The sequence below is a fragment of the Amphiura filiformis genome, chromosome 2 (genome assembly GCF_039555335.1).
Source record: "Amphiura filiformis chromosome 2, Afil_fr2py, whole genome shotgun sequence".
In the NCBI taxonomy this organism is placed as follows: Eukaryota; Metazoa; Echinodermata; class Ophiuroidea; order Amphilepidida; family Amphiuridae; genus Amphiura; species Amphiura filiformis.
The window spans coordinates 89,134,538-89,150,008 of NC_092629.1; the positions used below are offsets into that span (position 1 = coordinate 89,134,538).

Below are 15,471 nucleotides of genomic sequence, written 5' to 3' on the forward strand. Positions count from 1 at the left end.
CTAAACATTTTGCCTTTGGAACCGAGGAATATATTCCGAGGTCCAAAGCAAAATGTTTAGATTTTTCACAATGCCCGACATATTACCGATGCAAAGTTATTAACCTCATTCATAACCGTCACTTTAACCTCTTCACCTTACAAAATAACATCACATTGCATCAAAAATAGATGATTTTTACATCTCCCCTTTCCAAAAATCGATCAGGCTAAAACAGGACGACCAATAACAAAAGTGCGTATCACAATCTGTGCAAATATGGTAGCGCGCAATCCAAATACGGCAGCCAGCGCGCCCGCAGTTTGCTCGACGCACAACAACACGCAAACGCCGGTCAATTGTGTGCGACATTGGAACAATTACGCATTTTGCGGTCAAAAGTTGTGAGATATTAATGACCTCGATTTGCGTTCGCGTTTTCACAAATAACTAAATGTAATTGGATCGCACGCATCGCGTTTATTAATGAGGTTATGAATATCATTTATAGGACTACAGTCTGTCCACTTAGAAGTACAAACCAAATCTATGGCATCGGGGGTCGATGCTTTGCGCCACACGCGAGCGTGACGCGACTCGTAAAGAGCGTGGTGCACAAATCGCACAGCAGTTGGCACGCCAAAGAAGCATTGCACTGAAATAATTATTCTCATACCTCCAGGTTCCGAGGTCTATTTACTTTGTACTTCTATGTGGACAGACTATATTCATAACATTGTGATGATTTTTCGTTCTTATTATAAATGTTTATTTATCGTAGGGAGGCTATCCTCCTACGATACTTGAATTTGTACGTGGCCACGAGCTTACTTCATTTTCAGTGAAATAGTGTGAGTGCTTGGGTACATGGTATTAGGTTTCGATAAATTGTGGTGTAGTAATTAATGGATATTGAATTGTTTTTTCAATTGCGATTTGTGTAGTGGAGCGTGACAGGGTAGAAAAATGTGTTTTGGGAGGAGTTGATGATTTAATGAATGTGGTGTTAATGAATGTTTAGACTGGTTTTTGTGGAGTTTCAAGGGTTAATATTAATTGGAATTTGCAGTGGGAATTGGTAAGTTTGTTTAGTTGAACTTGGCCAAATTGTTTGTTTTCAGTTGATGGAGATTAATGGAGAGAGTATTAACATATGGATTGATAAGGTTGTGAATGCACAATGATCCCTAGGGAGTAGTGAAAGGTGTTTACTAGAAGTGAAATACCAGTAGGGATTTTAGGAGTTGTAAGTGCAGTAAGTAATGTGATATTGATTGAATGGACTTGAACCAAGTTCAAGGTTGTAGGAAGTTGTAACCAAATAATTTAGTTACTTTGAACTCAGAAAGTTTTGTAGATGACTTGTGTGATAGCTGCTGTAAGGTGAGTGGGTGCTGTTTGTGTTATTCTTAATTGTGCGTAATATGGGACGTTTGTTTTAAAGGAGCTGTTATATTAGTGGCAGGATTGGTGTGGCTGTTTTGTAATGAAGGGAGTGGTGTTCACACTAGCTAAGGGGTGTTCAGTTGTAAGTATGCGAAGGTACTTTCACACTAGCTGTATTGCGAGAGGGGTATTTAACTCGAGTAAACTGGGTATTTATACCTCGAGTAAAGTGCCCAGTTGTTGTAAGCGTGTGGTACTGTAGGCTTACCCCATTGACTCATTACAAAACGTTTGTTTAAGAGCTTTAAAGACAGATATTACTAGTACTTGAGGAATATGTCACTAACTATTTGCTTGCCTCATCAGGGTATAGATAGTACCCGGGAGATAGTAAACCTTAGAGGAGAAGGCCCTGTAAGAATGGGTGACCATTGGGAGAGTCTGTTTAATATTCAGTAGTAACACTAACATCAATCCCCATCGCACCAGTTCTTTTGCCCAATATTTCTGTACAATAATTGAATGACCTTTGAATGTGCTAGGTACAAAAACTCATATTCCAAAAGATGAGGTCAAATTTGAGCAATGATTGGTATTATGCTGGTGACCGATAGCCTTTACGGAGATGGTGTCACTGTACATACCCACAGATTATAGGGACTGTGGTATATATGAATATGAACTTGACCAGGTCAGTGACTTTCTCTGTCAAAACATATTATGGTATTGTTTCAGTGCGAAAGGGAGATATCTGAACAAAATGATCATAGTGCAATTATCTTGATTGTATCAAACAGTCAAAAGTCTTTTTGAAACCAGTTTTATGATGTAAGTTGATGTAACAACTTAACCTTTGTTTGAGATAAAGAGGTATTGCAACAATGTGAATATGTCTTCACATCCGAACTGGATAATATTTTGATGGATTTGGACAGATTTGTTGGGTGATTTGTGTTTGTAATTTTTTCTTTTTTTGATGTGTATTTTGAGTTGTGTTGGTGGAAAAGGTAAGCTTCTGAACCAAGTTTGAACTGATGAATGCCAATGGAACATGTAGTATGAATTGAGGGAATCATTCTAAAATTGTCAATTGATCAGAATTTTCAGCAGTAGGCCTATTGATCAGAATGAAATGGGGGAAATGATAAGTACAATCAAGATCGCTAGTTCTTATTGACAGAACGAACTCATAAGAGTCATGAGTTCTGAATATTGGGGAAAATATCTCAGGTTTGGGCATATAGCCACAAAAAAAAATGGTAGGCCTATTTATAAACAAGCAACAAGTTAATAATAGGTCATCACTGGAGTGATTGGTTTCTGGCCCCCAAGTAAACCATATAATAACAAAGCTATTGTGGCACTCGACTGCCCATCTATATGCTTGTTCAGACGATCGCTTGTAAAGTCGCTTGTAACTACATTCAAATGTAAACTTGCATGTAGTGCCAGTCTAAACGCACTCGCATGTAGCTACATGCAAGTTACAAGTGACGATTTTACATGTAAGATATCTTACATGTATAGCGAGCCCGGGGGGCACTCTCACTTTGGAGGTAACGCGTATGTAGGGCTGTTAAGACCCCCTTTTTCAGCGTCGCTCTACCCAAAAACCCCATCTTTTTTACGAACACATGTTCTGTCACCCGAAGGCCCCTTATTTTTCCATTTGATCTGTCACCCAAATACCCTTATTTTTCAATTTGAACAGCAATTTTCATTTATCACTGATTTTGTTACCTATTATTTGACAAAACAAAGAAATTTGAAGCCTTTTTGAACTAAAAATTTGATTTTTGAGGTTTTTTGACACTGTTTCGGCTCTCACCCAAAGGTTCCAAAAGTCATGTTCTCACCCAATGACCCCATATTGTTTACATTTTGCTCTCACCGAATGGCCCTTACTGCGAAAGTGCCAGCCCTACACCTATATCCATTTCATATTGAAGTGCCCCCCCCCCGGGGTAGCGAAGTACATTCGAATGTAAGGCCAGTGTGAACAAGACTTGCTTGTAAACTCGCATGTAAGCATGACCTTGATGACCCAATTCTATTCTGATTGTGCATAATCATGGCATAATTTACCAGTGAAGGTCACTCTTACTTTTGAGTTGGCTCATTATAGACCATGTTGGCTTACAAGTAAGTCCCGTGTGGACACACACGCCCTTGCAGCCTAGTCTCACTTCCCTGGCATAATTTAATTGCCGGCTTGCTTGTAAGTGGGCTACCGTCTAAACACACCTAATTTGCAGTTGGTGGTGCAATAGGAAAGGTTTTGGGAAGGATATCAGCCTTTGGTAGGGCATTAGGCACAAGTAACCACCAACATCCTAACAACCAAGCCCCAACCCCACCTCATCCCCGCCCCCATCCAGAGTTACAACAGCCATCACAGAAAAAACCTACGATATATGTGGCTCGAGAGCCACAGCGGCTCTAGTTTCATTTCAAATTGTAATATTTTATATTTATTTAACTTTAAGTCCATGGCATGCAGATCTATGCACACACGTAAAACTTGGTTAATTTCGCAGGGGATAAATTGCCTATCGAAGCTTACTGTAAAATGGGGTAACTTCGGTCAGCGGGGTAACTTTGGTCGGTCAAATATATTTTTTCAAATGGTCATATTTTTGTACATCAATATTGTTTTTAGTCATATTTGGTGTCAATTTGTTAAGAAATACATTTGGAAGATATAATAGTCGCTCATGTCCAATTTCCTTGAAATTTACGAAAAAAATCGGTATTTTTGAACATTTTTTTCAGAAGAATTAAAAATCGATATTTGTGAGCAAGGATGTGTGCTTGATTAATTTTGCAAGGGGTCAAATGTCACAAAAAACAACAACTTGCCCATATACAGCGAAGATCAATTTTTATGATTTTTTTTCCTTCATGGAATGTAATACTCTGACCAAAGTTGCCCCAAACGCGGGGTAACTTTGGTCGGGTTATTTTTAACCCCTAGGGCACCCTTTACAAAATTATTAACACATCTTTTTCAACTTCAAGCTGTAGAAGGGAACCATAATGTCATAAAAAAGAGATAATTGGAAATATAATTGGTTTTGTTTGGAAGCAGTGGTTTAAAAACTCTGAAAAGTGCCCAAAGTTACCCCATTTTACGGTATCGATTGGATTGATCATGGATATATTTATAAACGTATTGGTGATGTCATAAGCTTAACTTTGGTAGACAATAGAATAACCATTGATTGACAAGGTTACCCCTGCGTCCCCTAGCCGCTTGTGTATTCCTGTTTGTGCTGGACAAAAAAAAATAGTCCACTTTGCCCCGGTCTCCTCTAAGGGAACAACCCAAAAGTTCGATGAAGCCCTATAAACGAAAGTCCTTTCGTTAGACGGCTAACCCCCTCCCCCCTCCCCTCTAACGTAAGTGACATAAATCGAAAATTCCAACCCGTATATTCATATATATAGGCCTATAGGATACAGGGGCCGTCGCTATATGGTGCATGGGGTTGTGGAGGGGGTGCGACAAAACGCCGACAATGCTAGGATATTGATCATGTTTATGGAAGAAACGAATATTGCATTCTATTTTAAAATATTTTTCATTATCTTTTTTGGCACGGAAAAAATAGGACTTGCTGCATTTTCAAATAAAAAAGAATGTGGTATGAAACACAAAACGTTTTCGACATCATTCACCAAAGGTTCGAAAAAGTGGTCAGAAAACGTTTAAATGTCGGGTTATATAAAGGGTATACAAAGGGTAAAAACCTTTTCATATAACCTCCTCCTGCAAATATTCTAACATAATGTCTTTAAAAATATTTTACAATAACTTTTTGAAAACATTTTAGAAATAGTTTTGTAGTATGTTTTCAGGCTTTTTTTCTTGACGGTAAAAATGACCTTTACATAAGCAGGGGATGAAACTGCTCTGGTTAAATGTCGGGACCTAGGTCACAATTTGAGAAGAAATGATATGCCAAGTTCGAAGTTCCCTAATCGGTCCATGAGTGACCAAACCGTTCCTGGTAAGCCGTATACTTCTATTACAGTATATGCAGTCTACATGTTCTTTGTTGACGAGGGGCAGTCTTCAGTGAACAGCACTCTTTTTCATAGCCAACAAACCTTTAAATTTAGCAGATCGACGAGGTCTGCTTGTTTTCTGTTGACAAGGGGCAGTATTCAGTGAACGGCTCTTTTCAGAGCCACCAAACCTTTAAAATCAGCAGATAGGCGAGGTCTGCTTGTTTCTGTAGACAAGGGGCAGTCTTCAGTGAACGGCTCTTTTCAGAGCCACCAAAACCTTTTAAATTAGCAGATAGGCGAGATCTGCTTAATCTCTGTTGACAAGGGGCAGTCTTCAGTGAGCGGCTCTTTTCAGAGCCACCAAACCTTTAAAATCAGCAGATAGGCGAGGTCTGCTTGTTTCTGTAGACAAGGGGTAGTCTCCAGTGAACGGCTCTTTTCAGAGCCAACAAAAACCTTTTAAATTAGCAGATAGGCGAGACCTGCTTGTTCTTTGATGACAAGGGACAGTCTTCAGTGAACGGCTCTTTTCAGAGCCATCAGTAGGCAAGGGGCGGTCTACATGTCTCATTCTTCTGAGGTACTTTGTCCTGAAGAAGTCAGAGCTACTCCTGACGAAAGCTTGACAGTTCTAAACTTGTCCAACGGCGAAGCCGATAAAAAAAAGCATTAATTGTTATGAATTCCGTAGAAGCCTATCCCGGAATTTCCCTGATAGGCCTATAACCCGACATTTTAATGTTATTAAAACGTTTCTACCGAAACCAAAACCCCAAAATATAACATGTTTTAAATGTTTTAAAACGTTTTGTGTTTGTTCGGACAGTTGCTTTAAAAATGAACTTACATGACGTTGCAGGATGCGAGTGTAGGGATTCGTAGTTGTCCACTTATCCTGTAGGAAATGGAAGTACGTTCATTATTTTAAGAGATACGCGAATGGGCCTACAATCCATCTGGGTTCGGTTATCTTGATTCTGAAGAGACAAACGTGTGACTTGATCGAAAGACGTTAAGACATTCTTTTTGTTACTACTGTCGAGATACCTCTCTTTTATTAACGATGGGCATTCAGGATCGATGTGCAAATCATCCTGGCCCGAGCCTTAATGTTTAATAAGACGAGTTCTCAGTGTACTTCTCCTGCCTAAAGAATCATGCCATATTGAAACCTGTTAACTTCTACATAGTTAACTATCAGCTTTAATTACCAATTCACTTCACAGTGATGGTCTTAGCTCCTTCTCTGTTGAATAGCTACACACGACTCTCACTCTCCTGTCTACTTTTAGAATGGCATATTCTCCAAAGGAGAGGGCAGTAGCACTGAAAACACGTGGACTTATCTAAGAGTATTAAAATGTCGACACATCATTTTCTTCCGAATCTGAACTATGTACGACCTATCTTATCCAGGTACTTCTTATATGAAGGATTATTACATCACTTCACGGCCTGAGGAAATTGGTCCTCCAATTTAAAAGAGGAAAGAAAATCAATTAATTTGGTGTACCTGGCAGTTGTCTTTACATAATTAGATTTGACTTATCACTGAGTGTGTCACCTGAAAGAAAACACAATATGACCATGTGAAAAACAAATAGTTCAATTTCTGCATGATGGTTGACTGCTACTGAAGAATCTCTGACGTGTGGTTGGCACGCGACTGCAAAGGTCAATTCCAGTGTAGGGTACGCGAAGGAATGTTATCAACCAATGTTTACATTATGAAAGTTCGCTGAACTGTTGCAGCACTATAAATAAACACGGTGTCCTTGTGTGAAACCAAACTGAAGAAATTTCAATTCCTATAATGTTTGACTGACTGCAGTGACCACTTTCATGAGGCCTGTAAGTCGCGACAAGAAGAAACATTTTACGTACACAGCTTTGCTTGTATTGATATTGTAGAAATGCATCGCGGATCACAGTTGACTATTAAGGCAATTTCTGTCCTTATAAGGCAATATGTGACCGACGAGTTCAAGATGCCACCAAAACAAGTTGTGAGCAAGGGCACAAACAGCCAAGCATACATATACACCCAATTAAAATAGTTTGTTTAATGTTCTGGGTGTTGTACACAGTTTTCCTTTGTAAACTGACGTAGAAGGTAGGCATGATGACTTTCATGTTGTCCTGTAGACTCGCTGAGGAAAGAGAAATGATAAGTACCAACATACATATACATTTAGGGTGCACCTTGTTATTGACATTGTGCTTGGAGTGAACGTATGGAATGAATGACTCTAGCAATGAGTATATTTGAATATAGAGTGTGGCACTCGACAATATTCTGTTGTGGCAATAATGAGAGAAAAAAAACTTAACTTACTACAACTTAATGTACTTTGTATAACTATATATATGGTTACAAAGAATAAGTATGTTATAGTACTGATTCAGATTATAACCAATCCATGTTAAAACATGTATTGATGTTTAATGTAACTCTATACAATTCAAGAACTATATCAATCAAAGCCATTTTTGGCAGTAAACAACATCTGGGAATTGTACACATATTGGGAACTAAAATTTTCCAACAGTAAAGGTTAAAGATCAGAAATGACAAAATTAGAATCAGGTTATGGTGATTTAGGTTAATATGTAGAACACATCAGACCGGATCTCAGACTGTCATTTTGATGGATTACACCATTAAACTTTTTGTAATGGAAAAGTGAAAACAGGCAATGTGAGAATGGTGACAGGCCTGGGTAAAGCATTTTTGCTGACCACAAGGGTCATATGTACAATTCCATTAGTGAGTAAAAATGAGCCCTGGATATTGTGTCACAACTTGTGACGTTGCTAAAAGTACCTGGGAGTTTTTCTCCAAGGTAAAAGAGAGAGCTGTGATTGGTTAAAAGTTCTTAAGTTGAATATTTGCTGTTAGCGTGGGTGAAAATTTTGGAACAAAGATGCTATGTTAGCATTCTAATGACAATTGTCAGAATAACGAGAAGTTGACATTTGAAATTGATAGATTTAACCATTTCCAAAGACCTTTTAACACTAATGCCAAAAGATTTTGTGGGAAACCTTTTAGGTTGGAAACAGATACCAAATTGTAGGCTGATGATGTTAATCCGGTATAAGACATTCTTTTGTAACTTTTAAAAGAACATTTTTGAATACCACTTTGGAATACTAATATGACTCCAACTTTTGAGTCTGGGTAACATTAAAACATGTTACTAATGATGTACATTCCATTATACTTAATCATGTGGAAGACTTAAAACTACATATGTACAATATCGTAGAATACAACATAAAATACATTGTTACTTGAGAACTTTAGTGTGAACGCCTGTGATGTGATGTGAGCATGGCAAAGGAATTTGAACTAAGTTGACCCAACAATATAATATGCATATGTTTGGGGCACTAGGTTGGGATAACTAATGGATTTGTGTGAATTAGCTTTCATGACCTAAAAACCTTTTTAGTTTGGAATGCCAAAGAGCAGAAATCACAGTAATGAATTGGGATTAAATTTAACTGAAACCAAAAGTAAGAAAAATAATGACACAGATTTATGATGGAATATCACTACATTCCAGAATTCAACTTGATATACCACGTTTAACTCAGTGGTACTTCCCTGGTGTAACAAACAAACAGGTGAAAACAGATGTTAGAAAAAATATTTACTACGCAACAAAGTTAAGTTTAGCATCAGGAACAAACATAACCTAGGGCTTTTTGCTTAATGAGCTTCAGGACCAAACCTACCCTCAAAGAGACAGGAAACTTGAGACAAATCGTTCTCAACTTTCCTGATATGTCTAAATTAACTGTTGCTGTTCTTTACTTCTTCACATCTGTAACCTCGATCAATTTGAATATTAAAATATAATTTTATTTACCATAACTGTGTCAATATTTTGTTGTAAGTGAAATTCTAACATTTTAAACCTGATAATGGACAATTCCTTGCCAAGTGTCCCCTCAAACGACAAGTATAACATAACCTAGGTCTGTTCTTTGACCATAGCTTACCATGCTTAATACGCGCACGCTGATGAGAAAACCTATTAAAATGGTGTCGTGCAGAATGGACTTGGCGGGCTCCCGCGCTCTCTTGCTGGGGAGCCCTTAGTAAAAATCCTCGTTGAAATATTCTTGTTGAAAATTTGATTGCCATTCTGATCTTTCGCGTGAATGATATGATGCACGTCCTGGTGAACGAGACTGTGATCGATATCTAGAATTTGATCTGTAATAAGGGTGATCATTAGATCTGCTGTCCCTAGGTCTATAATCACGTGATTGGTAATGATCACGACGTCTATCATAATTACGGGATCTGTCGTCCGAAAGAGGCATTGGATCAGACTGACTTTTGGTTGAATTGACATTAAGTTTCTTCAACTCTTGTAATATATCTTGCATGATTGGATTAGATTTTGAAATAGAAGGGGGTGTTATACTACAGTTACTACCAATTTTCGCCACTTCAGCAGGCGGCGTAACTGAATTTTGTGAGGGTAAATATGGGCCATATGGCAAAAGAAAACCAGCGCGTTGGTAATCAATGTGAGCCTTTTCCATATTTCGTACAACATCGACCACCCTTTGGATAGTATCTGCGCCTAATTCATGTACGCGGCCCCTTGTAATAGGATCTAAGCCCGCAATTAAGCGGCGTAATACTTCAGCGCGTAGTTGAGCCTCTGTAAAAGTTGGAAAACTTTGTCTAGTTAAATTACGTAACTCTGCAACATAGACCTCAATGTTTTCGTTCGGGGCCCTAGATCGCGCTGTCAATGACTCCCTAAAAGCTGATAGGAAAGCATCATTATTGAACACTCTGGACAATTCCGTTCTAAGAGATTCATAATCGTCGTGTGTGTCTTGAGATAAACTTGTATAAACTCGATAAGCTGCACCCGATAATCTATGGGGGATTACTGCACACATACGATCTGCTAATTCTTGATCGGTTATATCTTGCTTTACAGCTCTCAATGCATGTTCTAAACGATCAAACCACGGATCGATAACTTCGCCAGGAGTTCCTTGAAACCTATCTGGCAATTGAAAATGAAATTGCCAATTGTTCGCCATAGTTAAGAAAGATGTATAAAGGATATGCCTGAAACGGCAAATGCCTATTCACATATAAAGTACTAGACAACAATAACTGTCAATTATCATTTAACCTGGGTGCAAATACTCTACACGCATAGCATGTATGAAGAACATACCAATAATATTGGTTATAATAAGAAACCAAATGACCAAATCATATAATATAGTAAGAATCAAAACCAGCTGATGGCACCCACGTTGGCGTTGCCGTGTTGGGTCTTTTCAAACCATACGGTATTAGTATTGAGAATGGCAAAAATTAAAACGCCGCGAGCTATACTTGGTTACAATAGAAGACAAAATTAGACATCTATTGACATTTATCACATGTGATTAATCAGAAGCATGAACGAAATCAACCGCTACAATGTAAAGATGGGACTGTCTTTTTGGACCATGAGCGAGGACGAAATCTACATATTAATGAACAATCTCTATGTCACTTAATTAACCGCTACTAGGCAAAACAAATGATGCGAGCGTGTACAATTTGTTTTGTAAGGGAATAAAAATTTTCACCTCAAAATTTAATTAACCGCTACAGTAAAACCTGTTAGATGCCGAGCGTGTACAATTTTTGAACGCGCATAGATTGTAATGTGATGTCAATAGATGTCAAATTAACTAATTATAATATAAAAGGCTACCACACCTGAATCAGGCGATATACATAATGTGGAAGTGTCTATCTCTTAAACATCATTATCATTTCTTATTAATGAAATATAATAAAAGTTTCTAACTTTACCACCTTTGTGGAAACAGTATTGTCGCATATCACAAATAACTAAACACAGTGACTCATGAGATTTCAGAGTATGTGTAACATTTGATTCACAGTACTAAAAGAGATTTTCCTTAAAAACACTTATAACCGCTGAGAGCTATATACCTTGAGTGAAGTTAAAGAAATTGTGAGTTAGTAGGAATGATCGCGCCAAACGACAATTCATTTTCACAATATATAACAACTGTTTGGAGAAAAAGGTGGCATAAGATTTTAGTCACTTATTTTGTAGTTGTTTGAAAGTCCACTAACGTTTAAAACACATAGTCCAAATATTGCCACGGTTCTTGCACTGACATTTCTGAAAGCATAGACATGTTTTTAGTCAGTGGTGGAAGATGGCTGGTTCGATCCAACGGAGCCTCGTGGATATGAACTAGCGGCTGGGATGGAGTGAGCCACGTCACCCAAACCAACTGGAATTTCTGGCGGCTCGAACCCGGGTATGGAGCGTATACCTATGGACGTAGTATATGTGAGACACAATTGGTGCCTAGAAACAGCAGGAATTGTTAGTGGAATTTCACTACAAGTATATGAGACTAGTTGACATCTGCCACCTAAAACCCTAATATATATGCACAATGGGTATGATCCACCACTGTAAAAAGAACTTGAGTATCTACTCGACAATAAACAACATTGTTCCGAGAGGTTCTATATTGTAATTTTGTCCAAATAAACTGACCTTGGTACGGTAGTGGCCAAGGACACGGAATTAAAACATTGAGCATTATTAATGACCTTAAAAATCATGGAATAATCATTACACTATCAACTTCAACCAAACTGCAAATGAAATATTTTATAAGCCACTTTGAAAACAAATTTTTGCCACTAATACTCATTGCTAATTGTCATTATTTCATACATTCACTCACCCCTGCGCGTTGGTTTTTTCTTCTGCTCCATTCCTCATACACACTTCTGCTCCAAAATCAAAATAAGCCCCATATTGGCCACCAGTCTGTAGGGATTCGTAGTTGTCCACTTCGAGATACCTCTCTTTTATTAACGATGGGCATTCAGGATCGATGTGCAAATCATCCTGGCCCGAGCCTTAATGTTTAATAAGACGAGTTCTCAGTGTACTTCTCCTGCCTAAAGAATCATGCCATATTGAAACCTGTTAACTTCTACATAGTTAACTATCAGCTTTAATTACCAATTCACTTCACAGTGATGGTCTTAGCTCCTTCTCTGTTGAATAGCTACACGACTCTCACTCTCCTGTCTACTTTTAGAATGGCATATTCTCCAAAGGAGAGGGCAGTAGCACTGAAAACACGTGGACTTATCTAAGAGTATTAAAATGTCGACACATCATTTTCTTCCGAATCTGAACTATGTACGACCTATCTTATCCAGGTACTTCTTATATGAAGGATTATTACACGAGTACTGTAGGCCTATACTCCATTTGAAATCATTTTGAAGAAACCAACTGTAAAATCTAAATATCGTAGGACTTCGGAAAATACTAAAATTTGAAAATTATATTTTAAATCCTTAAAAAAAGATAACCTTTGACCGATGTTTTAACTACTTTTTTACAAACGTAATCGGACTTTCTGACCCCCCCCCCCCCCCTAACGAAAGGACTTTCGTTTATAGGGCTTCATCGAACTTTTGGGTTGTTCCCTAAGTTGCCACGCGTTCGATTTACGTTGTCTGGACCCTAAAAATAGTAATGATCACTGATGATGTCAGCCTACGGGCTGTGTTTATGGTTAAATAAGTTACGCAATTTTAACGAAAAACAAAAACCCGGTGGTAGGGAAAGTGACTCAGCAATCAGCATATAACTCCAGTGTTTAAACATTAATGGGACTTGACATAAATGTACTATATTAGTGTGCTTCTATTTTATGGGTAATCCTCGATTTTAAGGTAGGGGAGATTTTATTATTTCAGCTATTTATTTAGCTATAATCCGGGGCTATAATGTGGTATGACTGGTACTGGTATTCAGTATAGCTTTACTCATTTACAGGGCTGAGCTGAATCTGTACGTGCATACTCCCGCTGCATGCTGTGGCCGTGTGTAAACAAGACGTCAGGGCGAAAACTGCATATCGCTATAACTGCTATATACACCAGGCACAAAAAGAAACTCGTCAGTTATATTCATCCTTGCTGTTCTATAACTTTATAATTTTGGATTATTCTGAAATAGACATTTTGTTAATTGGACTTTGCTTTCTCATTTGACACCCTGTTAAGTGAAGAACGAACAAGAATTGATCAAGATATGCGCCTCCAAAGCCTCAAACCCCAAATCAAAAGTCGCATTTTCAACGATTTTCAATGGGAACACACCGTTGTATTGCACACAAGCACCACGGGCCAATCAATAAAGCACACAGTGTAACAGTACAATTGAATCGTTAAAATTGCAACTTTTCATTTTGGGGTTTGAGAGTTTGGAGGCGCATATCTTGATCAATTCTTGCTCAATGTTCACGAACAGGGTGTCAAATGAAAAGAAAAGTCAATTAACAAAACGATATTTCAGAATAATCCAAAATTATCAAGTTGTTGAACAACAAGGATGAATATAACTGACGAAGTTCTTTTGTGCCTGGTGTCTATATATAAACATAATGACATCTACATGAAGATACTGAGTTGCAGTGAAGACTGAAGTACTGGACATGCTGGAAGTAACCGAGTCTGTACTGTCTCAGTTCCAAATTTGTAGTTATTACAACTGGTACTGTCTGCATGTGATGTGCAGATGTTTTAAATATAATGTTTTGCAGATTTACTTTTACAAATGCACACGCTTGACACTTGGATGTCGTACGTTTTACTGCACAAAATTTTTAAATCAAAGTCCAAGTTATTAATGGCCACACGCCAGTGATTTTACAGTTGGGAGCTCGGAGGACAAGATGTTGTTTCAGCTAGATCGACTAGAGCATTTTTTGAACATGTACTTTATATAATCTAGTTGCATACACTGTTTACTTTCTTTGATACAATGTACACCCATTTTTATTCTTACTTCTTTTTATTTTACAGCCTGATTTACAGACTTACTGGGCATTTTCATCTTTCATCAAATCCAAGATCAAATTGCTTGAGAAGCACCAGTCAAATTACTGACCAGACACAATGCCGGGTGTTCGATACACGCTGCCTGGCTTCAGGTTTACCAACTTGGTTCGTCTTCTGCTGTTAGTTGATGGACTCACATGTACTGTTCTATGGCTCACAGGTGTGAAAATAATATAATAATTTTTAATAATGCTAACATTTATAAAAATAATAATATTTTAATGTTACTTAGAGGGAAGAATGAATGAATGCATTTAATATCATCAACCGTATCACATTGACGTATTTGCAAAATGCATAATTTTCAAGAAAAATGGCTTTGAAATTTTTGCAAAATGTAGGCCTATTCCCGGTACCCCAGGTCAACATAAAAAGTGGTAACCATGTGTGTTCTAAATTTCAGCGGAAAAGGCGTATTTCTGTGACTGAAATCGCGAAATCGCGAAAAAAGGGGGTATTCTGAGCATTGTCTCCGCGAAATTTAAAAAAAAAGGGGTATTTCACAGTGATATTTTTCCTTGGTTTTTCAGCCTGAATCCTCTGATGCATGTAAGTTTTATTTTGTATCGTTGTTTCTCTTCCCCTGTTGCACTTGAAGTTTGGCGTGCGCCGGTTCGTTCGTGAAGTAAATAAATCAAAGTAAGCTTACGGGGCATTTGACATGTGTCAAACTAACAAAGCTGCGAATTTGGAACCTATCATGCAATCCGTGAGTTTTTTGAAAATTTCAAGCTCAGTTTTAAAGAAACACTCCACCCACGACACTCGATCAGTCGAGGCGATCAGTCATACTCGGTAATGTTCGTTCGGATGTTCATAAAACATGTATAATGAATAAATTAAAGGGGTATTCCATGATCCACAACATCATCCCCCCAACTTATACCAAACTTGGGTACCACAATACTTTAAAGGAACCTCTGTACACAAAACTTCGAGGGATTGTTCCTCTTTGGTTCATTTTCAATTAAAATCAGTATACAGGCATTGTAATTACCCCAGTTAATAACACAGGATCATCTGGGAGTACAACAGACACAAAGTAATGTTCATACTTGCACATTTTGTACTTAATATATTAAAATATTTGGAGTCATTGAAAAGGGGTGTCTGGAAATCTTCTCATTGAAAACCTTGAAAAAGGGGTA

General features: G+C 37.9%; 1 protein-coding gene across 1 annotated transcript in view; it reads left to right on the top strand.

Annotated features, from left to right (window-relative positions):
- Window positions 1-13,015: 13,015 nt before the first annotated feature.
- LOC140146801 (uncharacterized) overlaps window positions 13,016-15,471 on the top strand; it is a 31,501-nt gene continuing 29,045 nt past the window's right edge. The window contains exons 1-2 of the mRNA XM_072168681.1: window positions 13,016-13,153; window positions 14,288-14,483. Of these exons, the coding sequence (XP_072024782.1) occupies window positions 14,381-14,483 (103 nt within the window). The 5' untranslated portion in view covers window positions 13,016-13,153; window positions 14,288-14,380. The remainder of the gene's footprint in view (window positions 13,154-14,287; window positions 14,484-15,471) is intronic.